This window comes from Nicotiana tomentosiformis, chromosome 7, assembly GCF_000390325.3.
Source record: "Nicotiana tomentosiformis chromosome 7, ASM39032v3, whole genome shotgun sequence".
Taxonomy (NCBI): Eukaryota; Viridiplantae; Streptophyta; class Magnoliopsida; order Solanales; family Solanaceae; genus Nicotiana; species Nicotiana tomentosiformis.
In genome coordinates, this window is record NC_090818.1 from 111,899,644 (window position 1) to 111,920,442 (window position 20,799).

Below are 20,799 nucleotides of genomic sequence, written 5' to 3' on the forward strand. Positions count from 1 at the left end.
ATATTTTAGATAGATTGTATTGTTTGTCATCGTTTCAGAATGTCATGCACCAACAATACGAAAAATAAACTTACAATATTATAAAGAAAAAGTAAGGTACGGAATAAAATTATTATAAAAAAAAGTTAGGATGAAGGATAAAATATAATTATTTAATAATAAGGAAGGGCAAGATGAGAAAAAAATATAAGGTAACGACGCGACCACACCAAATCAGTCATTCCATAAAGTGACACTTTTCGTCGTTACGTAATGACAAATTTATCGATACGATATAATAAAAATTAAGTAACAATCAAAATAAATATTGTATTTAAAGTAATAATACGATACAATACAACAAATAACAACCATCCAAACAAACTGTAAAGGATAGATTGCATATGGGTCTCTCCTCACATATCTCAAACAATTCTTGAATACCAATATGACAAACCATTGTGTGACACAACAAAACGTCTTCTTCCTCATTCAATCTTCAGATCTGGAAGAACAGAAGTGCTAACTAGCATTGCAAGCAATTCCAATGAGAGAGATGGAAATTAGTAGATGACAAAATATCAATTGACTAAACTAAACAAGGATATCAAATTTCATAGTAACATACTGTTGCAACAGAAGCTAAAGCTAGTCTGGAAAACCTATCAACAAGGCAACCGCATTTAGTGCGTGGAAAACGAATATGGATCATACAGTTTCATAAACCACATCATAAGAAACTAAGTTGGTGCATAATAAGGCACCCTTCCTAACGATCACGATCGCGTTTCTACTTCTTTCTTTAGGTCAACATGAGGTCATTTCCACCAAGGTGAGGACGGAGGCAAACACGTACTTCATGTTCTTCAGGCCCTTCACAGAGTTTTGGCACCAACATCTCGAGCACTGTTCCTGATTCGTCGTAATATGCTTCAATTTTAGCATCTTCAGGAATTCTTGTTGAGAGAGGAATTTCTCTGACAAACTCCCCTGGAGGGCAGTGTTCTGAGGATGAATCGTCGAGCTTGAAAGTTCTGTTCTGTCTGTTGATGAATGGCATCCTAGATGTGCTCAAACAAGATACCTTTATTATCCCGTGTGTGAGCGTGTTCCGCCAGGAAACTTTCACCCTTTGAAGATCTACAAATGGCAAACTGATTACGATCAAGTAACCTTGTTCATCTTCATATATGCTTTTAGCAGCTGTAACAGGCCCGTAGGCATCCCTCATAACCCCACTAAATTCATGTAACCAATGTGGTTCAGTTGGGTGTATTTCCAAATCCGGAGTTTGATAGGAAGGAGGATTTACTTGCAGATAACAATCATCTTCGTTTCCGTGAGGGAAGAAATCCTTTTTCCTTTTGCCATTGGCAGGTAGTAGATCCATCGCGTCCCCATTGCTGTGATTGGACGGCTGAGTTAATAAATTAAGCCCTGATCCATTAGCTAGTTTCTTCGGGTTGGAATGCGAATTACTCTTAATTGGTGGGAGTGGTCTCTCGAGCTCGAATTCAGTGTTGGGGAGGTTTCTCCATGAACTGTAATCGCTTGCTTCGTGTGGGATAGTGAAGTTGAGTTCCCTACCCGTGAGTTCCATCCATCTTTTCCGCTCCTCTTCGTCAAGAACCACGAGATTGGGAGATGGAACGACCTCAATCCCGTGAATACACTGAGGATTTGATAGTCCCCTGTAGTGCTTCCTCTGCATTCTATGAGATCGGACGAAACCCTTGTCAACACTAAAGGGAAACAGACGCTCTCCTTGACGAGAATGCCCATTCATGTAACTCCGGAGCTGCATCTTCCCCAGTGCATTCTCGGGCCTTTCCTTGAAAACCCACATATACAAATTCTCCATATCATGCTGAACCATGAATACATCAAGCTGGAGATCAGACTTATCAAACCCCGAATATCCATTACTATCTCGTACCATCTTTGCCTTGGATTTCTCATTTAACACAGGTCTAAAATAAAAGCTAAAGAAAACCCAAGCACCCCAAATACTATCTAAGCGTTTTGCACATTTCCTTCCAACCTTAGGTGCACTAAGAGAACTTTCAGTCTCATATACTTGGGTCCCAAGCCCAACATCAAGAATATCACAGTGTTCCGAGTTCCATGGCTGCGGAGGAGGGCTACGCTCAGCTGATAAAGGCAAGTTAATATCAGGTGGACAAGTTATGACTACTTGGCGATTCATCTCGAAGTCTAATTCATCATGTGAAGAAGAAGCACTCGAATCCATGGACAAGCGGGTCGAAGGATGATGATTCTCCATTGACAATACAGTAACAAGAAGTTTCTACTATCTCACAATTCCCTTTTTTTCCCTATCTTACAAAATTCTGTCTAAGATGGGGACAATTGCTAATGAAAATTAACAAACCAAAGAACAAAAAATTGACAAAAGACTAATCTTTACAAACACATCAAAGATGCTAGCCCTATAACATCAAACCCCTAATTATATGCAAATATCAGCATATACTATAAGCCTAGGTCAAGAGAAAATACAAAACAAGATTCACAAAGCCCTAATTATTATGCAACAAAAGAATGAGACAGAATCAACAAAGTGCATAAGCTTTAGAAAGACATATAAAAATTAAATCTTTAGTATAATTTTTTTTTTATTTTAAATATAAGTGTAAATATAGTGGAGGTGGGGTAGATGAAAAATTACCAATCAATGAAGCCAAGGCCCAAGAAAAGGACTAAATCTGAAGTAATTTTGGAAGAATACCCTTTGGGGTAAGCTGCAATAACCAAGAAACCATATAGAGATGAATCAATGGCCATTAACATCCTCATCTTATCTTTTTATTTTACTAACTAAGTCGTTGTCTTTCTTAAGAATTCGTCATACATATGTATACAAGAAAAAAGAGAGAGAGAAAAAGATGGGTTTTTGTGAATGTAGAGAGAGAAAGAGAGAGACCCAAATGGAAGAAGTTGAAGAGAGTGTGTGTGCCGGTGGGGGGAGACAAATTTGTTGGTTTCCGTTGTTGAGGTAAACTGGAAAAAGCGTGCACTGGATAACACCGAAATCTCGAGAACCTCACCGTTTCCCAACCGTGTTTCTACTTGTGGAAATTTTTTATAAAGAAAATGTTCAAATATGTCCCTAATCTTTCAGAATTGTCTTAAATATGTTTTTGGTTTACCTTTCCGTTTATAGGAGTCTCATCCTTATTTTTCGTTTCAAATATGTATTCCTCCGTTCACTTTTACTTGTTCAATATATTAAAAATATTATTTTTATATTTACTTATTAATTTCAGTAAATTAAGATTTGTTTTTCATATTTTATTCTATTCATTAACTACATATTCCCCAAATTATTCTCCATACATTTTGAAATGCTAGTATTATTATAGTTAAAATTATAAAATATGTACTTTATTTATTTTTTTAAAAATAGAGTGCAACATTAAAAGTAGACAATTAAAGTAAAGGGAGGGAATATATATTTTCTTTAAATAATTTTTCATCCTGAAAATTTGATTGGATTTGACTGAGGCGGTGACAACAACACTGGGGTATTTGGATTTTTTTAATTGACTAAGATTTAAGGGTATATTTGAATATCTTAGGAGTATTTGATAGTCTTTCGTTTGTTAGTGGTTCTATTGGAACAAATTAGAGCCAAGATGGACGTTAGAGGGAAGAGCAAATATAATAAATCGAGATTAATGGTACGAGTTCTCATAGACCAAAAGGTAAAAATGAAGAAAAGTCGTATACTTCAAGTCAAATCGAATTTTTTTTTTATTTCATATGACTTTTAAAACAATTATCTTTCAAGAAAAGAGGATTAAAAATAATGTTATACCCTACAAATATTTTTCACAAAATATCTTACTTTTTATCCTTTGTTATATTTTCAAAGTTATTCATACCTGTATACGGTCGAAATCGGGCTCCTCTACTGTATGACAAGTCGGGACTGAAACGTGATAGGTTGAAACTCGATCCTGGATTATATCGAACCAAGGCGCGAAGTTAAATCATCGAGCTCGTGACTCCGGGACCAAATAAGATCGAGGAAACTTTATCGAGCCAAATAACGGAAGGCCAAAATATCCGCAATCGGTTAGATATCACGGCGAAAATCTCGGCACGTATCAACCTTCAAGGCTAAGGTTGTTCAATTTGTGTGGTTTGTATTTATTTTTTTATCATTAATTTCGACATTAATCTGTTCTTTCAATTTGTATCAAGTTATATCACGTATCCTTAAAATCGCGTATAAATTCAACTGTTATCTGATTTTAGGGTAAACAGTTTGGCGCCCACCGTGGGCTAAGAATAATAGTGATTATTTAATATAAATCTCCATAACACACACTGCTTTATGCTTGCTCTTTGAAATGTCTTTGATTCCAGGCTAAAATACAAAAATGTCAAATTCTCAATTAACACCTCTGCACGTTGACAACGAGTTCGGTCACCAAGATGAAAATAACAACATAGCACCCGGTAACGAGATACCACATGCTGATCCCGCTGGAATTCCGATCGCAGATCCGATTGATGCCAATTCACATGTGGCTATCGACGCAAACTTGCCTACTGACCCCGAAAATAACATTCGTGGTGTAGCCCGATCGACAACTCGAAACATACAAAATGTTGATGGGGACGAGATCAGTCTATGAGTGATCTTCGAAATGTTGCAGGCACAACAAACGACAATAACTTAGTTACAAAACCAATATCGTGCACCGAGCAAGGTTGAGCCCGATCCTCCCTGGGAAGTCACCCGCAGGGATCAACTGGTCATAGAAAGGTCGAACGAAAATGAATCGGGGGCTAACCTCGAGATTATAAAGAAGCTCGAGGAATTGACGAAACAGATAGAATCAGGGGAGAAGAAGATCGAGGCCAACGACAAAAAGGTGAAAACCTACAATTCCAGGGTAGATAAAATACCAGGAGCACCGCCTATATTGAAAGTCCTGGATTCCAAGAAGTTCGTGCAAAAAACTTTTCCCCCGAGTACAGCTCCCAAGCCAATCCCCAAGAAGTTACGCATGCCCGATATTCCTAAGTATAATGGAACGACTGACCCGAACGAGCATGTCACCTCTTACACATGTGTCATCAAAGGGAATGATCTAGAGGATGATGAAATCGAATCCGTCTTATTAAAAAAATTCGGAGAGACCCTGTTGAAGGGAGCCATGATATGGTATCACAATTTACCACCTAATTCTGTTGACTCTTTTGCTATGCTTACAGATTCTTTCGTAAAGGCACACGCCGGGTCCATCAAGGTCGAGACCATGAAGTCGGACCTTTTCAAGGTAAGGCAGAAGGACAATGAAATGCTTAGAGAATTCATGTCACGATTTTAAATAGAACGGATGGACCTACCATCGGTCGCTGATGATTGAGCCATTCAAGCCTTTACCCAAGGGCTCAATGTTCGAAGCTCGATGGCTTCACAGCAGTTGGAACAGAATCTGATAGAGTACCCGGCTGTTACTTGGGCGAATGTGCATAATCTGTACCAATCAAAAATCAGGGTCGAAGACGATCAACTTGGGGCTCCTTCCTGGTCCGTTTATCCTATCAGACCCGTCGACAAAATCAAGAGAGATATTGACTGGGAACCGAGGTCGAATAGAGATTGGTATCAGCCATATAACGGGGATCGGAGAGGCAACGAGTCTGGGCGAAACTCCATGAGAAACAAAAGGAGAAATGACCGAGGTAAGAGCAGCAGGGGACTTATGACCAAAAATGGCCTCGACAGGTCCATCGGTCCCAAAGACGCACCAAGGCTATCGGAATACAACTTTAATATCGATGCTGCCGCCATTGTATCATCTATCGGGCGTATCAAAGATACCAAATGGCCTCGACCTCTACAGACCGATCCAACCCAAAGGGATCCTAACCAGATGTGCAAATATCATGGCACTCACGGTCACAAAACCAAAAATTGTCGACAGCTGAGAGAGGAAGTAGCTCGTCTATTCAACAATGGTCACCTTTGAAAATTCTTGAGCGACCGAGCCAAGAATCACTTCAGAAACAGGGGTTCTAACAAACATGCAGAATAAGAAGAACCTCAGCACGTCATCAACATGATCATCGACGGGGTTGATATCTCACAGGGGCCAATGTTGAAACGCACCAAAGTATCCATCACTAGGGAAAAATGAACTCGAGACTACGTACCGGAAGGAACTTTATCTTTCAACGACGAGGATGCAGAATGGATCGTACAGCCCCACAATGATGCACGGGTAATATCTGTACTCGTGAATAAAATTCGAATTAAACGTGTGTTAACTGATCCAGGTAGCTCGACCAACATCATTCGATCAAGGGTCATGGTGAAGCTCGGTCTACAAGACCAAATCGTACCCGAAGTCCGAGTCCTGAATGGATTCAACATGGCATGTGAAACCACTAAAGGGGAAATAACATTACCAGTCAATGCCGCCGGGACCATCCAGGAAGCCAAGTTTTATGTGATCGAAGGTGACATGAGATACAACGCCCTGTCGGGAGGACGTGGATCCACAACATGAGGGCAGTGCCTTCGACCCTTCACCATGTGTTAAAATTCCCGACGCCAGAAGGGATTAAGACGATTTACAAAGAGCAACCAACCGCAAAAGAGATGTTTGCAGTCGATGAAGTAATTCTGATATCAACACTTGCAACATCAAAGGAGTCAAGGTCGGAAGCAAAACAAGAGGCCAAATAGCAATCACCCATGCCAGCCTCGACCCAACCAGACAAGCAGGGGACTGACGAAGACGATGATTACAGGGTTCCCCAATCCTTTATACTCCCCAATGATTTCGACTCTTCCAAATCAATGGTCGAAGAGCTAGAGCAGGTCATATTGATCGAACATCTACTCGATCGAAAGGTATACCTGGGCACGAGGCTAACTCCCGAGCTCAGAAAAAAACTCATTCAATTTCTTATAGCTAATATGGATTGTTTTCCGTGGTCCCATCTTGACATGACGGGGATCCCCCCAATGGTAACCACCCACAAACTAAGCCCCGATCCGAGGTCAAACATGTTTTCATCAAGGACGATGTATCTAAACTCCTTAAAATAGAGTCCATTCGGGAGGTTAAATACCCAGATTAGTTAGCAAATGTAGTAGTAGTCCCTAAAAAGGGGAACAAACTAAGAATGTGTGTAGATTAGAAAGATTTGAACAAAGCCTGCCTGAAGGACTCCTTCCCTCAGCCCAAATCGATCGCATGATCGATACCACGGCTAGCCACGAGATCCTTAGCTTTCTCTATGCCTATTTCGGGTACAACCAAATACGGATGGACCCGGATGATCAAGAGGAAACCTCCTTTATTATCAAGTATGACACGTACTGTTATAACGTGATGCCATTCAGATAAAAAAATACGGTGCCACTTATCAACGCTTGGTAAACCGGATGTTTGAGGAACAAATAGGAAAATTGATGGAGATTTATCTTGACGACATGTTGGTTAAGTCCCTGTGAGCAGAGGACCATTTAAAATATTTACAGGAAACTTTCAACATTTCGAAGAAGTACAATATGAAGCTGAACCCGGAGAAGTGTGCGTTCGGAGTCGGATCAGGTAAGTTCCTTGGGTTCATGGTATCCAACCGAGGAATCGAGATCAACCCCAATAAAATCAAAGCCATCGAAGATATCACGATCGTGGACAATGTGAAGGTCGTGCAAAGGTTAACCGAACGCATAACTACCCTAGGGCGATTCATCTCGAGGTCATCGGATAAGAGTCACCGATTCTTCTCGCTGATAAAAAAGAAGAACAACTTTTCATGGACCCCAGAATGTCAACGAGCCTTGGAGGAGCTCAAACGATATTTATTGAGCCCACCATTGCTTGATACACCGAAAACAGATGAACAACTGTACTTGTACTTGGCAGCATCGGAAATAGCGGTAAATGTAGTCCTGGTTCGAGAAGAGCAAGGTACGCAATTTTCAATTTATTATATTAGCAAGACCCTAGCAGAGGCCGAGACTAGGCACCCTCACCTAGAAAAACTGGCGCTCTCTTTACTAAGTGCCTCTAGGAAACTAAAAATTGACTAACAATGAGGCCGAATATGAGGCCATGATTGTAGGTCTCGAACTAGCCAAAAGCTTGGGGGCTGAGGTGATCGAAGCTAAGTGCGACTCCCTCATCGTGGTAAACCAAGTTAATGGAACATTCATGGTCATAGAAGAATGAATGCAAAGATACCTGGATACATTATAGGTAGCATTATGCCAGTTCAAGGAGTGGACCTTATAACACGTCCCCCGGGATCAAAACAGTGACGCCGATGCCCTTGCTAACTTAGGATCATCGGTCAAAGACAACGAGCTTAATTCGGGAGCAGTGGTGCAACTCATGAGATCGATGGTAGAAGAAGGTCATGCCGAGATAAACTCTACAAGACTGACTTGGGATTGGAGAAACAAATACATAGAATATCTGAAGACCGACAAATTACCCTCAGATTCAAAAGAATCAAGGGCCCTCCGTACAAAGGCAACTTGATTTTATTTGTCTGAGGATGGAATCTTATTCAGGAGAATGTTAGATGGCCCGCTGGCAATATTTCTAGGACCAAGAGATACCGATTACGTTCTGAGGGAAATTCACGAAGGCACCTGTGGAAATCATTTGGGCGCCGAATCATTGGTTCGAAAGGTGATCAGAGCAGTTTACTACTGGATCGACATGGAAAAGGACGCGAAGGAGTTCGTACAAAAATGTGATGGATGCTAATGACATGATCCGATGATACACCAACCCGAAGAGCTGCTACATTCAGTTTTATCGCCATGGCCGTTCATGAAGTGGGGAATGGATATTGTCAGCCCCTTCTATGGGCACCGGGTAAGGCCCAATTTATTTTATTTCTGACTGACTATTTTTCCAAGTGGTTAGAAGCCCAAGCATACGAAAAGGTCAGGGAGAATGAGGTCATCAATTTCATTTGGGATCATATCATATGTCGGTTCAGAATGCCGGCCGAGATCATGTGCGATAACGGGAAGCAATTCATCGGTAGAAAGGTGACCAAATTTCTTGAAGACTACAATATCAAAAGGATCCTATCGACACCATACCACCCTAGTAGGAACGGACAAGCCGAATCAACCAACAAAACCATACTCCAGAACCTTAAAAAGAGGTTGACCAACGCCAAAGGGAAATTGAAGGAACTCTTTCTCGAAGTTCTTTGGGCATATCGTATGATCTCAAAGTCCAGTACTGGGGCCACTCCGTTCTCATTGGTTTACGGTGCCGAAGCTCTGATACCGGTCGAAGTCAGAGAGTCAAGCATCAGATTACGATATGCAATAAAGAAATCAAATGACGAGGCCATGAATACGAGCCTGAGGCTATTGGATGAAAAGCGTGAAGCCTCCCTTGTTCGTCTGCCTGCCCAAAAGCAGTGGATCAAGAGATATTACAACATGAGGGCCAACTTTCTGTACTTTAACGTTAAGGACTTAGTTCTAAGAAAGGTCACGTTGAACACCCAAAACCCAAACGAGGGAAAGTTGGGGCCGAACTGGGAAGGACCGTATCATATCATCGAAATCATCGAAAAAAGATCCTACAAGCTCGGGACAATGAACGGTAAACAGCTACCGAGCAATTGGAATGTAACTCACTTAAAATGATATTACTGATAAGGTGCGGCCTTCTTCATATTCTTTTATTTATATTTTGGACTAACTCTTGCAGGTAATCGATGAGGAAAAGTATGAGATTTTAGGTCTGAAAGCACGCGTTGCACTCTTTTTCCCTTGAATCGGTTTTGTCCCAAATGGATTTTCGGCAAGGTTTTTAACGAGGCAACAAGTAAATCGTTCTAACTTAGAATTGAAGGCCGATAACAACGATCAAAACAGTATTCGAGGCCTCACTTCAATCAACCTCGAACACTGGGGGGTATTACCCCCCGATATCAACTTTAACATGGAAAGAGATTTCAGGATTGAAGGGTTTCGAATGATAGGATTCAATGTAAGGGCCAAACGGTCAAATGAACTGTGATCACGTAAACTGCTCTAACCCTGACGCAAAGCATGTACACATATATCCTTATTATGCACAAGAATAAAAAGAAGTCTCTTCCTTGCAATCATCTTATATTTTAAAATTTCTTCCTTACATTCCTTTAGGAATTTCCTACTTCCGATCCCTTAAAGGTAACGATCCCAAGGGCCGCTTATAAGTGGAATTTGAATGATCACTCTCTCACTTGGGGACTGTCATCTGAAAACAAACTCGGACGGCCCAAGCTACTAGACCTCGGGGGCAAAAGACCTATTAGGCAACCCCCGAATTTTGAAGGTCATGGCCACCTCCTCTCGGGGACTGTTATCTTTAGCAAGCCCGGATAACTCAGGAAAGCAAGTCCACTGGGCGACTCCCAAACTAAAAGGCTACAACCATATTAACACGGCTCGGAGACGCCCGAGACCCGTACCAAAACTAGGCCTTCGAAAAAGAATGTTTTTTCATAATCGATTCTAAAGGCTACCCTCAACAAACTATAATCTGAATTACTTACTTTGGGAAAAGGTTTCCGATAACACCGAACCCCCAATATGCCTTAAAACGGAAAAATATAAAGACGAGGTTTGTTTGAACCTACGAACATAACCTAAGTTACTTCATGCTAAGACATTTCGATCTTTGTGAAAACAAATGATAAAACAAAGAAAACATCCGAAAACTGAAAGGGAAAGAAAGCCTTTTATATATTTACCCAAAATTCTTTTTACAAGGGCGAAATGGCCCCAATACAGAAATTTATAGTGGACAAAACGGCAAAGACAAAATGTTTAAAAAGATCCTAGGTGGTCTAATCTTCACCGGAAGCCGCGCCGTCGCCTTCGATCTCATCCGAGTCTTCAGATCCCTCAGAATCCTCTTCCTTGGGATAATCTAGCTTCCTGGCCTTTGCTTCAGATATCTTAGCATTCTCGATCTCAGCCAGCAGGTTGAAGCCCTGAGCTTGAACTCCTTCGAGGGCCTCCCTTCGGGATTGCCACTTTATGTGCTCCGCCAAGTTTCTCGCTGGGACCTGAGCCACCCCAGCATCGGCCTTATGCTGGCCCACCTACTCATTAGCCTCGTCCATAATCGCAGCAACCTCCGACTTGGCCACCTCGAGTTCCTTGGCCAGATTTTCTTGGCCGGAGACGGCCGAGCTTAGTTTAGAATGGATATCCTTGATCTTCTTGACCTATACCAAGGCTTTTTCTTTTGAAGCCCGGAGCTGGACCTCAGTCAAAGCCAGTTGTTCTCGGGCGGTCTCCTTTTCCGAGGCCAGGCAGTCCATATTTTTCTTCCATTCTTCGGCCTCAGCCTTCACCGTGTCCACCTCCATCTGGAGCTGCTCGATATGGTCAAGTCTCTTTTGAACCTATGGGTTTGGATCATTAGCCATTGTTTCTGAATCATCATCACTAAGTTTGAATACTCGTCTTACCTGCTCGATCAGGTCAACATGCTCCTTCCGAGCCGCTTCTAACTCGGCCTGGAGATTCTCACTGAGGAGATTGTAAGCATCCCTTTTCTCGGTGAGCTCCCAAACCTCGGTCTCGTGTTGGTTTAATTCCTCCCGGTATCGGAGAAAAGTGTCATGATGGATCACCGAGGCCTACAAACACAAAGAAGAATGTTATGATTATTCGCAATTTAATCTAAGTACTTAATAGGAAAGCTTTCGAAGTTACCCGATTCAATACCTATTGAGCCTCATTGAAAAGGTAGGGGGCCTCCACCTCGTCCATTTTGGCCTGATCCTCTTCGGTCACCAAGCATCGGAGATAGCTGGTGTAACTATGGTATTTATCGGTTGGGCTGTGTGTTTACTTTTGAGACTACGAGGCGGTTCCTCGGGAGTTTTTCCTGCACATTTACTTTTGAGACTACGAGGGAGTTCTCCCTGCACATTTACTTTTGAGACTACGAGGTGGTTCCTCGGGAGTTCTACCTGTATATTTACTTTTGAGATTACGAGGCGGTTCCTCGGGAGTTCTTCCTGCACATTTACTTTTGAGACTACGAGGCGGTACCTCAGGAGTTCTCCCTGTATATTTATTTTGGGACTACGAAATGGTATCTCGGGAGATCCCCTGCTGTTTACCCCTGTATGTTGTACTATTGCCTTGCTGTGTTTCCTTTTGTTAAATTCTAGTCTCTTATTATACTGTATATTCTCCTACTTTATTTATTATATACCAGTGGTCCTGACCTGACTTCGTCACTACTCTACCGAGGTTAGGCTTGCAACTTACTGGGTACCGTTATGGTGTACTCATCCTACTCTTCTGCGTATGTTTTTGTGTGCAGATCCAGGTGCTTCTTATCAGCCCCGCTACTAGCTGAGAGTGCTTGTTGCTGTACAGAGACTTCAAGGAAGATCTACCGCGTCCGCAGACCTCGGAGTCCCCCTCTATTCTCTCATATGTCATTTACCTTCCATACTTCTTTTGTTAGACTCTGGTGTATAGATGTATTAGTTTCCTTCTGTAGCTTGTGACTTATGATGTTCTAAGTTTTGGGAAGACTGTGTATTATAGAGTATTGGTTATTGTTCATGCCGAGCAGCATTGTTATTAGTTATTTAGTTATCCACTATTTTTAGTTGCTATGTTTTACTTTCGTTTTTGTTATATTTCCGCAATTTGTTAGGCTTACCTAGTAGTAGAGACTAAGTGCCATCACGATGTTATACGGAGCGAGTTTGGGTCGTGACAAGTTGGTATCAGAGCTTTAGGTTCATAGGTGTCGTGAGTCACAAGCCGGTTTATTAGAGTCTCGCGGATTGGTACGGAGACGTTTGTATTTATCTTTGGGAGGCTATGGAACCGGTAGAAAAAATTCTTCTTCTTTGATTCCTTGTCGTGCGAAATATGTTGACATAAAAAATTTTAAACTTCTGTATTCTATTCTCTCATAGATAGTGAGGACACGTACAGGCGGATCTGATGACCAAGCACCCGTGCCCCCTGCTAGAGCTGCGAGAGGCCGGGGCTCGGGTAGAGGCCGAGGACATCCATGCGGTGCAGCCAGAGCACCCGCACGAACTGCTACAGAGGAACCCCCAGTAGCTCCAGCTGGAGGGTATGCACCTAAGGTACCTGTTGCTGCACCAGCCCTCCAGGAAACTCTAGCCTAGTTTCTGAGCATGTTCAGTACCTTAGCTCAGGCTGGATTGATTCCACTTGCTCCTGCCACATCTCAAGCCGGGGGAGGAGCACAGACTCCCATCGCCGATACTCTAGAGCAGTGGGTTCAGGCCGACCAGGTTCCAGAGATTATACCAATGCAGCTGGTAGCTCCGGTTCAGCACGAGACTAGGACAGTCGCTTTTGAGGCGGAGCAACTCAGACTTGAGAGGTACAAGAAGTACCACCCACCTACCTTCAGCGGATTGGCTATAGATGATGCTCAAGGTTTTCTGGAGGAGTGTCATCGTATTCTCCATACTATGGGCGTAGCAGAGATGAGTGAGGTTTCTTTTACCACCTTCCAGCTTAGAGGAGCAGCCTATCAATGGTGGCGTGCTTGTGAGTTGAGTAGTACGGATGAGGCAGCCTCACTTACATGGACTCAGTTCTCGGACATGTTTTTGAGAGAGTATGTCTCTCAAAGCCTTAGGGACGTATGGCACGCAGAGTTTGAGTAGTTGCGCTAGGGTGCTTTGATTGTGTCAGATGTGCAGTCCGCTTCAGTGATTTGGCCCGACATGCACCAGCCTTGGTTACCATAGTTCGAGAGAGGGTTCGACGGTTTATTATGAGACTCCACCCCAGTATCCGGATTAGTATGTCCGGGGAGTTGGAGATGGATATTTCTTATCAGTAGGTTGTGAGTATCGCCAGGAGATTGGAGGGCATGCTTGCCCGGGATAGAGATGAGAGAGAGGCCAAGAGGTCTTGAGAGACTGGTTCTTATTTTGGTGCTCGTGCCCCAGTAGCTCGCCATGGTAGGGGTTATGTGAGTCGCCCCGTTCATTCAGCTCTTCCAGCCGTTAGTGGTATTCTGGTCCTTTCTAGGCCCCAAGAGCCTTATTATGCACCGCCAGTATCTAGTGTGCCTCCTGCTCGGGGTGCTTTTAGCGGCCAGTCCAGCAGACTTAGCCCGAGTCAGTCATAGCAGCCACGCCTTCCGAGGGGTGTTTTGAGTGTGGCGACACTCGCCACATGGTGAGGGATTTCCCCAGAACTTTGGATGGGTGCACCTTCACGGACTTCTCAGCCACCACGTGCTCCACCGGGTTCTCAGGCTATGATTCCAGCACCAGCTACCGCCCCACCTACTCAGCCAACTCGAGGTGGAGGTCGGGGAGGTCGAGATCGCCCTAGAGGGGGAGGCCAGACCAGATATTATGCTCTTCCCGCTCGTACAAAGGTAGTTGTTTCCAACTCTGTCATTATAGGTATTGTTCCGGTCTGTCATAGAGATGCGCCGGTATTATTTGACCCAGGCTCTACATATTCCTATATGTCCTCTTATTTTGCCCCTTATTTGGGCGTATCTCGAGATTCTTTGAGTTTTCCTGTTTATGTGTCTAATCCTTTGGGAGATTCTCTTGTTGTGGACTGCGTGTATCGATCGTGTTTAATTGCTCTTAGTGGTTTTGAGACCAGAGCTGATTTATTATTACTCAGTATGGTAGACTTTGATGTTATCTTGGGCATGGACTGGTTGTCGCCTCATTATGATATTCTTGAGTGTCACGCTAAGATCATGACGCTGGCTATGCCAGGTTTACCATGATTTGAGTGGAGAGGTACCTTAGAGTATACTCCCAGCAGAGTTATTTCATTTCTTAAAGCTCAACGAATGGTTGAGAAGGGGTGTGACGCGTATCTAGCTTATGTGAGAGATGTTAATATTGATACCCCTACAATTGAGTCAGTTCCGTAGTGAGGGACTTCACAGATGTGTTTCCAGTTGATCTTTTGGGCATGCCGCCCGACAGAGATATTGATTTTGGCATTGATTTGTTGTCGGGCACTCAGCCCATCTCTATTCCTCCATATCGTATGGCTCCTCCTGAATTGAAGGAGTTGAAGGAACAGTTATAGGAGTTGCTTGATAAGGGCTTCATTAGGCCCAGTGTGTCACCTTGGGATGCTCCTGTCTTATTTGTGAAGAAAAAGGATGGTTCTATGCGGATGTGTATTGATTACCGCCAGTTGAACAAAGTTACAGTGAAGAACATGTATCCACTACCTCGTATTGATAATTTATTTGATTAGCTACAGAGTGCCAGGGTATTTTCCAAGATTGATTTACGTTTCGGCTATCATCAGTTGAAGATTTGGGAGCCAGATACCCCTAGGACTGCTTTTAAGACTCGGTATGGTCACTACGAGTTTCTTGTGATGTTATTTGGGCTGACCAATACCCCAGCAACTTTTATGCACTTGATGCACAACGTGTTCCGGCCTTATCTTGACTCATTCATCGTTGTGTTTATTGACGACATTCTGGTGTACTCCCGGACTCGGGAGGATCATGAGCAACACGTGATGACTGTGCTTCAGAGCCTGAGAGAGAAGAAGTAACATGAAGAATTTTCAAAGTGTGAGTTCTGGCTAGACTCAGCGGTATTCTTGGGTCATGTAGTATCGAGTGATGGGATCCATGTGGATCCGAAGAAGGTGGAAGCAGTGCAGAGTTGGGCTAGACCGTCATTAGCTACGGAGATCAGGAGTTTTCTTGGTTTGGCGGGGTATTACCGTCGTTTTGTGGAGGGATTCTCATCCATTGCAACACCTATGACTAGGCTGACCCAGAAGGGTGCTCCGTTCATGTGGACAGAGGAATGTGAGGAGAGCTTTCAGAAGCTCAAGACAACTTTGACTACAGCCCCAGTATTGGTATTGCCTATAGGTTCGGGGTCTTATACTATATATTGTGATGCATTGCGGATCGGTCTCGGTGCGGTGTTGTTGCAAGACGGTAGGGTGATTTCCTACGCGTCCAGACAACTGAAGTTTCATGAAAAGAACTATCCTATCCATGACCTTGATTTAGCAGCTATTGTTCATGCCTTGAAGATTTGGCGGCACGATTTGTACAGTGTCCCTTGTGAGATTTACACTGATCACTAGAGTTTGCAACATCTGTTCAAGCAGAAGGATCTTAATTTGCGTAAGAGGAGGTGGTTAGAGCTGCTTAAATACTATGATATCACCATTTTGTACTACCCTGGGAAGGCCAATGTGGTGGCTGATGCTTTGAGTCGCTGGGCAGAGAGTTTCGGGAGCTTAGCATATCTACCAGTTGCAGAGAGGCCCATGGCGTTAGATGTTCAGGCCTTAGCCAACCAGTTTGTGAGATTGGATATTTCTGAGCCGAGTCGAGTATTGGCTTATGTGGTCTCTCGATCTTTTCTTTATAATCGTATCAGGGAGCGTCAGTATGATGACCCCCATATGCTTGTCCTTAAGGACACGGTCCAACACGTTGATTCTAATGAGGTCACTATTGGGGATGATGGTGCATTGAGGATGCAAAGCAGGTTATGTGTGCCCAATGTAGATGGTTTGCGTGAGTTGATTCTCCAGGAGGATCACAATTCGCGGTACTCCATTCATCCAGGTGCCGCAAAGATATATCAGGACTTAAGGTAGCATTACTGGTGGAGGAGGATGAAGAAGGGCATAGTGGAGTTTGTGGCTCGGTGTGTAAATTTCCAGTAGGTTAAGTATGGGCATCAACGGCCAGGTGGGTTGCTTCAGAAGTTAGAGATTTCGGAGTGGAAATGGGAGCGGATCTGTTACATCTCACGTTTTTGGACGTTAAAGTTTCGTCTTCAGATAATCGACGTAGACTCAGGGATGAGATTATCTTGAGAATATAAGCATTTATGCTATTTATAATATGCGATAAGTAAAATGCCGTGAAGGTTAAAGGGTAAACGAATCAAAGAAAATGAGTTTCGTTGAAGATTGTCGATTTGGAAAAAAATACGGTCCGAGATATATGGACTAGTGCCATACAAGGTACTACATGACCATGATAGTAAGGTGTATAAAGTGTGTTAAAAACGAGTAGTATTTTAAGTAATTTGAGATAATTCTTAATTATATGGATAAATAGGTAATTATTAATTAATGGGGGATTAACAAATTGATTAAGGAATTAAGTGGATAATTATGGGATAAGAATTAACTCCCCAACGTGGCATCCACATGGAATCCATTAAGCGACTCTTGAATCACCTTGCAAGGTGGCAACACTTCAAGAGATGAGCACCTTATCTCTTTGGGATAAAGAATGTTATCAAAAGACTTCTTTAATTCACAAAAATGAAGACATTTACATCCTCAAAGTGACAGATAGCTTCAGCCAGAAAAGTTATACAATATTGTGATCAAATTCATTAAGATAGATGGATTAAAAATTCAGCAAGGTAACGATCTTAAGCAAAAATTTCATACGAAATTATACTGCGTAATAGCAATAGGATTTTGCGATTCTAAGAGAGTATGGTGCAATATTTTCCAAGAATATCATACTTATTTTCCCTACTCCATGTATGTTAAGGTTAAGCTCTTCCTTTATTTTGGCATGATCTCGTAACTACATGTGTTTGATAACGAGGAATAAAAAGAAGTTCATACTCCCGAGTTTATATACATTATCCTAGTCACATAAGTTACAGTATTCTCCCTTATCGGGACTTTATATTCAATTGAGTATTGTCTTCTTCCAGTCAAGAGAGCAGAGGGTCTATATATATATATATATATATATATATATATATATATATATCAAGAGAGCAGAGGGTCTATATATATACAGTATAATAGTATTTCACCACCATCGAGCTATAATCGGTAGGCAAGCGCCTATTGGGTAACCTCTGCTCAGATGGTAAGTTATATACCAAGCCTACTATGGCCGAGCGCCTTTGAGCGAGCCCAGCATGCCCGAGATATAGAGCCTAGTATGGCCGAGCACCTATGAGCGAGCCTACTACGGCGGAGAAGTTACACGTTTCGAGCCTCATAGGGCTGGGCATCTATTCTATTTACTATATTAAGAGAGTTGAGTCGATATCAGCAGGTAAGTATATCTCCAGATCATCTTTGACTCCCAGTTACTTTCAATTATTATATTATCAGTTCAGTTTCAGCTTTCAGTTATTTTATTGCCTTGCATACTCGGTACGTTATTTTTTACTGACGTCCCTTTTTCTAGGGACGCTGCATTTCATGCATGCAAATTCAGACATACAGATGGGTAGACCTCCTTAGTAGGTGTTGCACGAGTTCAGCTTTATCAGTAAGCTCCACGTCCTTCGGAGTTGCCAGGTCTAGAGTTTTATGTACATCTTGTGTGTGTGTGTGTGTGTATATATATATATATATATATATATATATATATATATATATATATATATATATATATATATATATATATATATATATATATATATATAGGTTATGGGTAGGCCGAGGCCCTGTTCCGATCACAGTACATCCATCAGTAGAGGCTTGTAGACACATCCTGTCCGTTAATGCAGTATGTTGCACTTGTAGGCCTTGTATGTGTATTTTGTTGGTTTGTCAGCTATAGTAGTTATGTCGGCCTTGTCAGCCCAGATTTATATTGATGTTTAGTCAGCGTTAGCTTCCGTTCAGTTTTATATTTTTCTTCGTAATTTGTCTTGCAATGTGGCCACGGCCAAAGTATGACATTATATGTTCAGAGTCCCTTAGTTGCAAGTTGGTACGCAAGGATAGGTGAGGCACCGGGTGCCGGTCTCGTCCCCCAGGTTTGGGATCGAGGCATGACAAAAGTGGTATCAGAGCAATTCTGTCCTAGGGAGTCTGCAAGCCGTGTCTAGTAGGGTCTTATTTATAGATGTATTGTGCACCACATTATATAAGCAGGGGACTACATGGCATTTAGGAATTGGCTATCCTTCTTTCAAATCTAAATCGTGTTGTAGAACTGAGTTATAGGAAATTTGAGTTAAACTTACGTTTTGGCATCTGTATGCACAGATGAAAGTGACTAGGAAGACTACGGCTAGCCAGAGGAGAGATACAACAGTAGATGAGGGGACTAGCAGTGTACCCCCAGTAGATGGGGCCCAATCTGAGGCCCAGGGAGAGACCCCTACTCAGCCATTACCGGCTCCTCCACCACCTGAGGAGATTCCTAGGGAGACCTCACATCCAGTTCCCCGTCTACTTCCATCAGATCAGGACTTGAGGAGTTCGGTGCATTTGTTGACACAATTGGTAGCTACCCAGCAATAGGCTAGGGCACCCGCTAGTGTAGGATCTTTTGAGGGGTGTGGAAGTTCAAGGGTGCGAGAGTTTATTGCTTTGAGTCCCCCAGAGTTTATGGGGACAGATCAGAGGGAGGACCAACAATATTTCATAGATCAGCTTTACAGGATCTTTCAGGTTATGCATGCCACGGAGAAAGAGGCAGTTGAGCTAGCAACTTTTCGACTCTGAGATTTAGCCATCCTTTGGTACGAGGGATAAGAGAGGTCCAGGGGACGTGATGCACCTCTAGCTATTTGGGAGAAGTTTTTGGATGCCTTCTTTGACCAGTACTTACCGCGGGAGATCCAACAGGCTCGAGTCGATCAGTGTCTAGCCCTCAAGCAGGGCAATATGAGTGTTCGAGAGTATAGTCTCCGTTTTGACTCATTGGCCAGATATGCACCATCCATAGTTGCTACTATGCAGGACAAGATTCATAGGTTTATAGCAGGGTTGGTCCCAGAGTTGACCGAGGCATATGCCACCGCTCCATTGCAGGATAGTATGGATATCTCCTGGATTCAGGCATTCGCCCAGAATATAGAAAGGGGTAGGCGTCGCCAGTAGGGTACATAGAGGACTGACTCAGGACAACGTAAGAGGACAAGATTTGCCAGGTCTCAGGAGCAGTCTCAGGGTAGTTATAGTCCCCAGTACTTCGAACGGACACCTAAGCCTCCGCCACCTCAGTTACAGGGTTACCGGTATGACCCTATACTCAATCAGGACCAGGTGAGAGCTCACGGGCATCGGGTTTGCAGCGACAATGAGGTTTAGGGTAGACATTGTCATTTTCGCTGCGGTGTGACATCTGTGGTAGAGGACACTTGGGGCAATGCCGAGCCGATTTCAATGCTTGTTATACATGTGGACATCCGGGGCATGTGATGCGAGATTGCCCAAATAGAGATTCTGGGGTTATGGCAGAACCAGCGAATTCAACAACAGGATCATCTATGTCCGTGCATCCTTCAGGGCACGAGTCTCAGTCTTTGGCGGATAGAGGTCAAGGCAGAGGTAGAGGTTCTAGTTTAGGTGGTAACCAGAATCGTAGCTATGCTTTAGCAGGTTGACAGGACTAGGAGTCTTCACCAGACATTGTGATAGGTATGTTGACCATTTGCTCTTAGGATGCTTATGCCTTGAAAGACCCAGGATCTACTTTATCGTGTATTACCCCATTTGTCGCGGGGAAGTTTGGTATAGTGCCTGAAATACTAAGTGATCCTTTTGCGGTATCTACACCGATCAGAGAATCGATTATTGCTAGACGGGTTTAACAAGGTTGTACGGTGACAGTTTGTAGTCGTCAGACCTCAGCCGACCAAGTTGAGCTAGAGATGTTTGATTTTGATGCTATCATGGGCATGGACTGGTTGGCAGCTTGCTATGCCATAGTTGATTGTCGAGCAAAGACAACCAAATTTCATTTTCCGGGTGATCCAGTCCTTGAATGGGTAGGTAATACAGCAACACCTAGAGGTAGGTTTATTTCCTATCTGAAGGCG

At 43.0% G+C, this 20,799-nt stretch overlaps 1 protein-coding gene across 1 annotated transcript; it reads right to left on the reverse strand.

Moving 5' to 3' along the window:
• Positions 1–542: 542 nt before the first annotated feature.
• Positions 543–3,058, reverse strand: LOC104105850 (uncharacterized). Its single transcript, XM_009614253.4, has 2 exons — positions 2,729–3,058; positions 543–2,130 (listed from the first exon to the last, which is right to left on the reverse strand). The coding sequence occupies exons 1-2, from the start codon at positions 2,760–2,762 to the stop codon at positions 782–784; spliced, it is 1,383 nt and encodes a 460-aa protein (XP_009612548.1). The 5' UTR covers positions 2,763–3,058; the 3' UTR covers positions 543–781.
• Positions 3,059–20,799: the final 17,741 nt, after the last annotated feature.

Bases quoted from the DNA above. Each gene is read 5' to 3' on its own strand.
- LOC104105850 (XM_009614253.4), bottom strand. From the start codon at position 2,762: ATGGTTTCTTGGTTATTGCAGCTTACCCCAAAGG. The intron at 2,131-2,728 runs GTATTCTTCCAA...TGCCTTTATCAG, and splicing joins ATTGCAGCTTACCCCAAAGG to CTGAGCGTAGCCCTCCTCCG.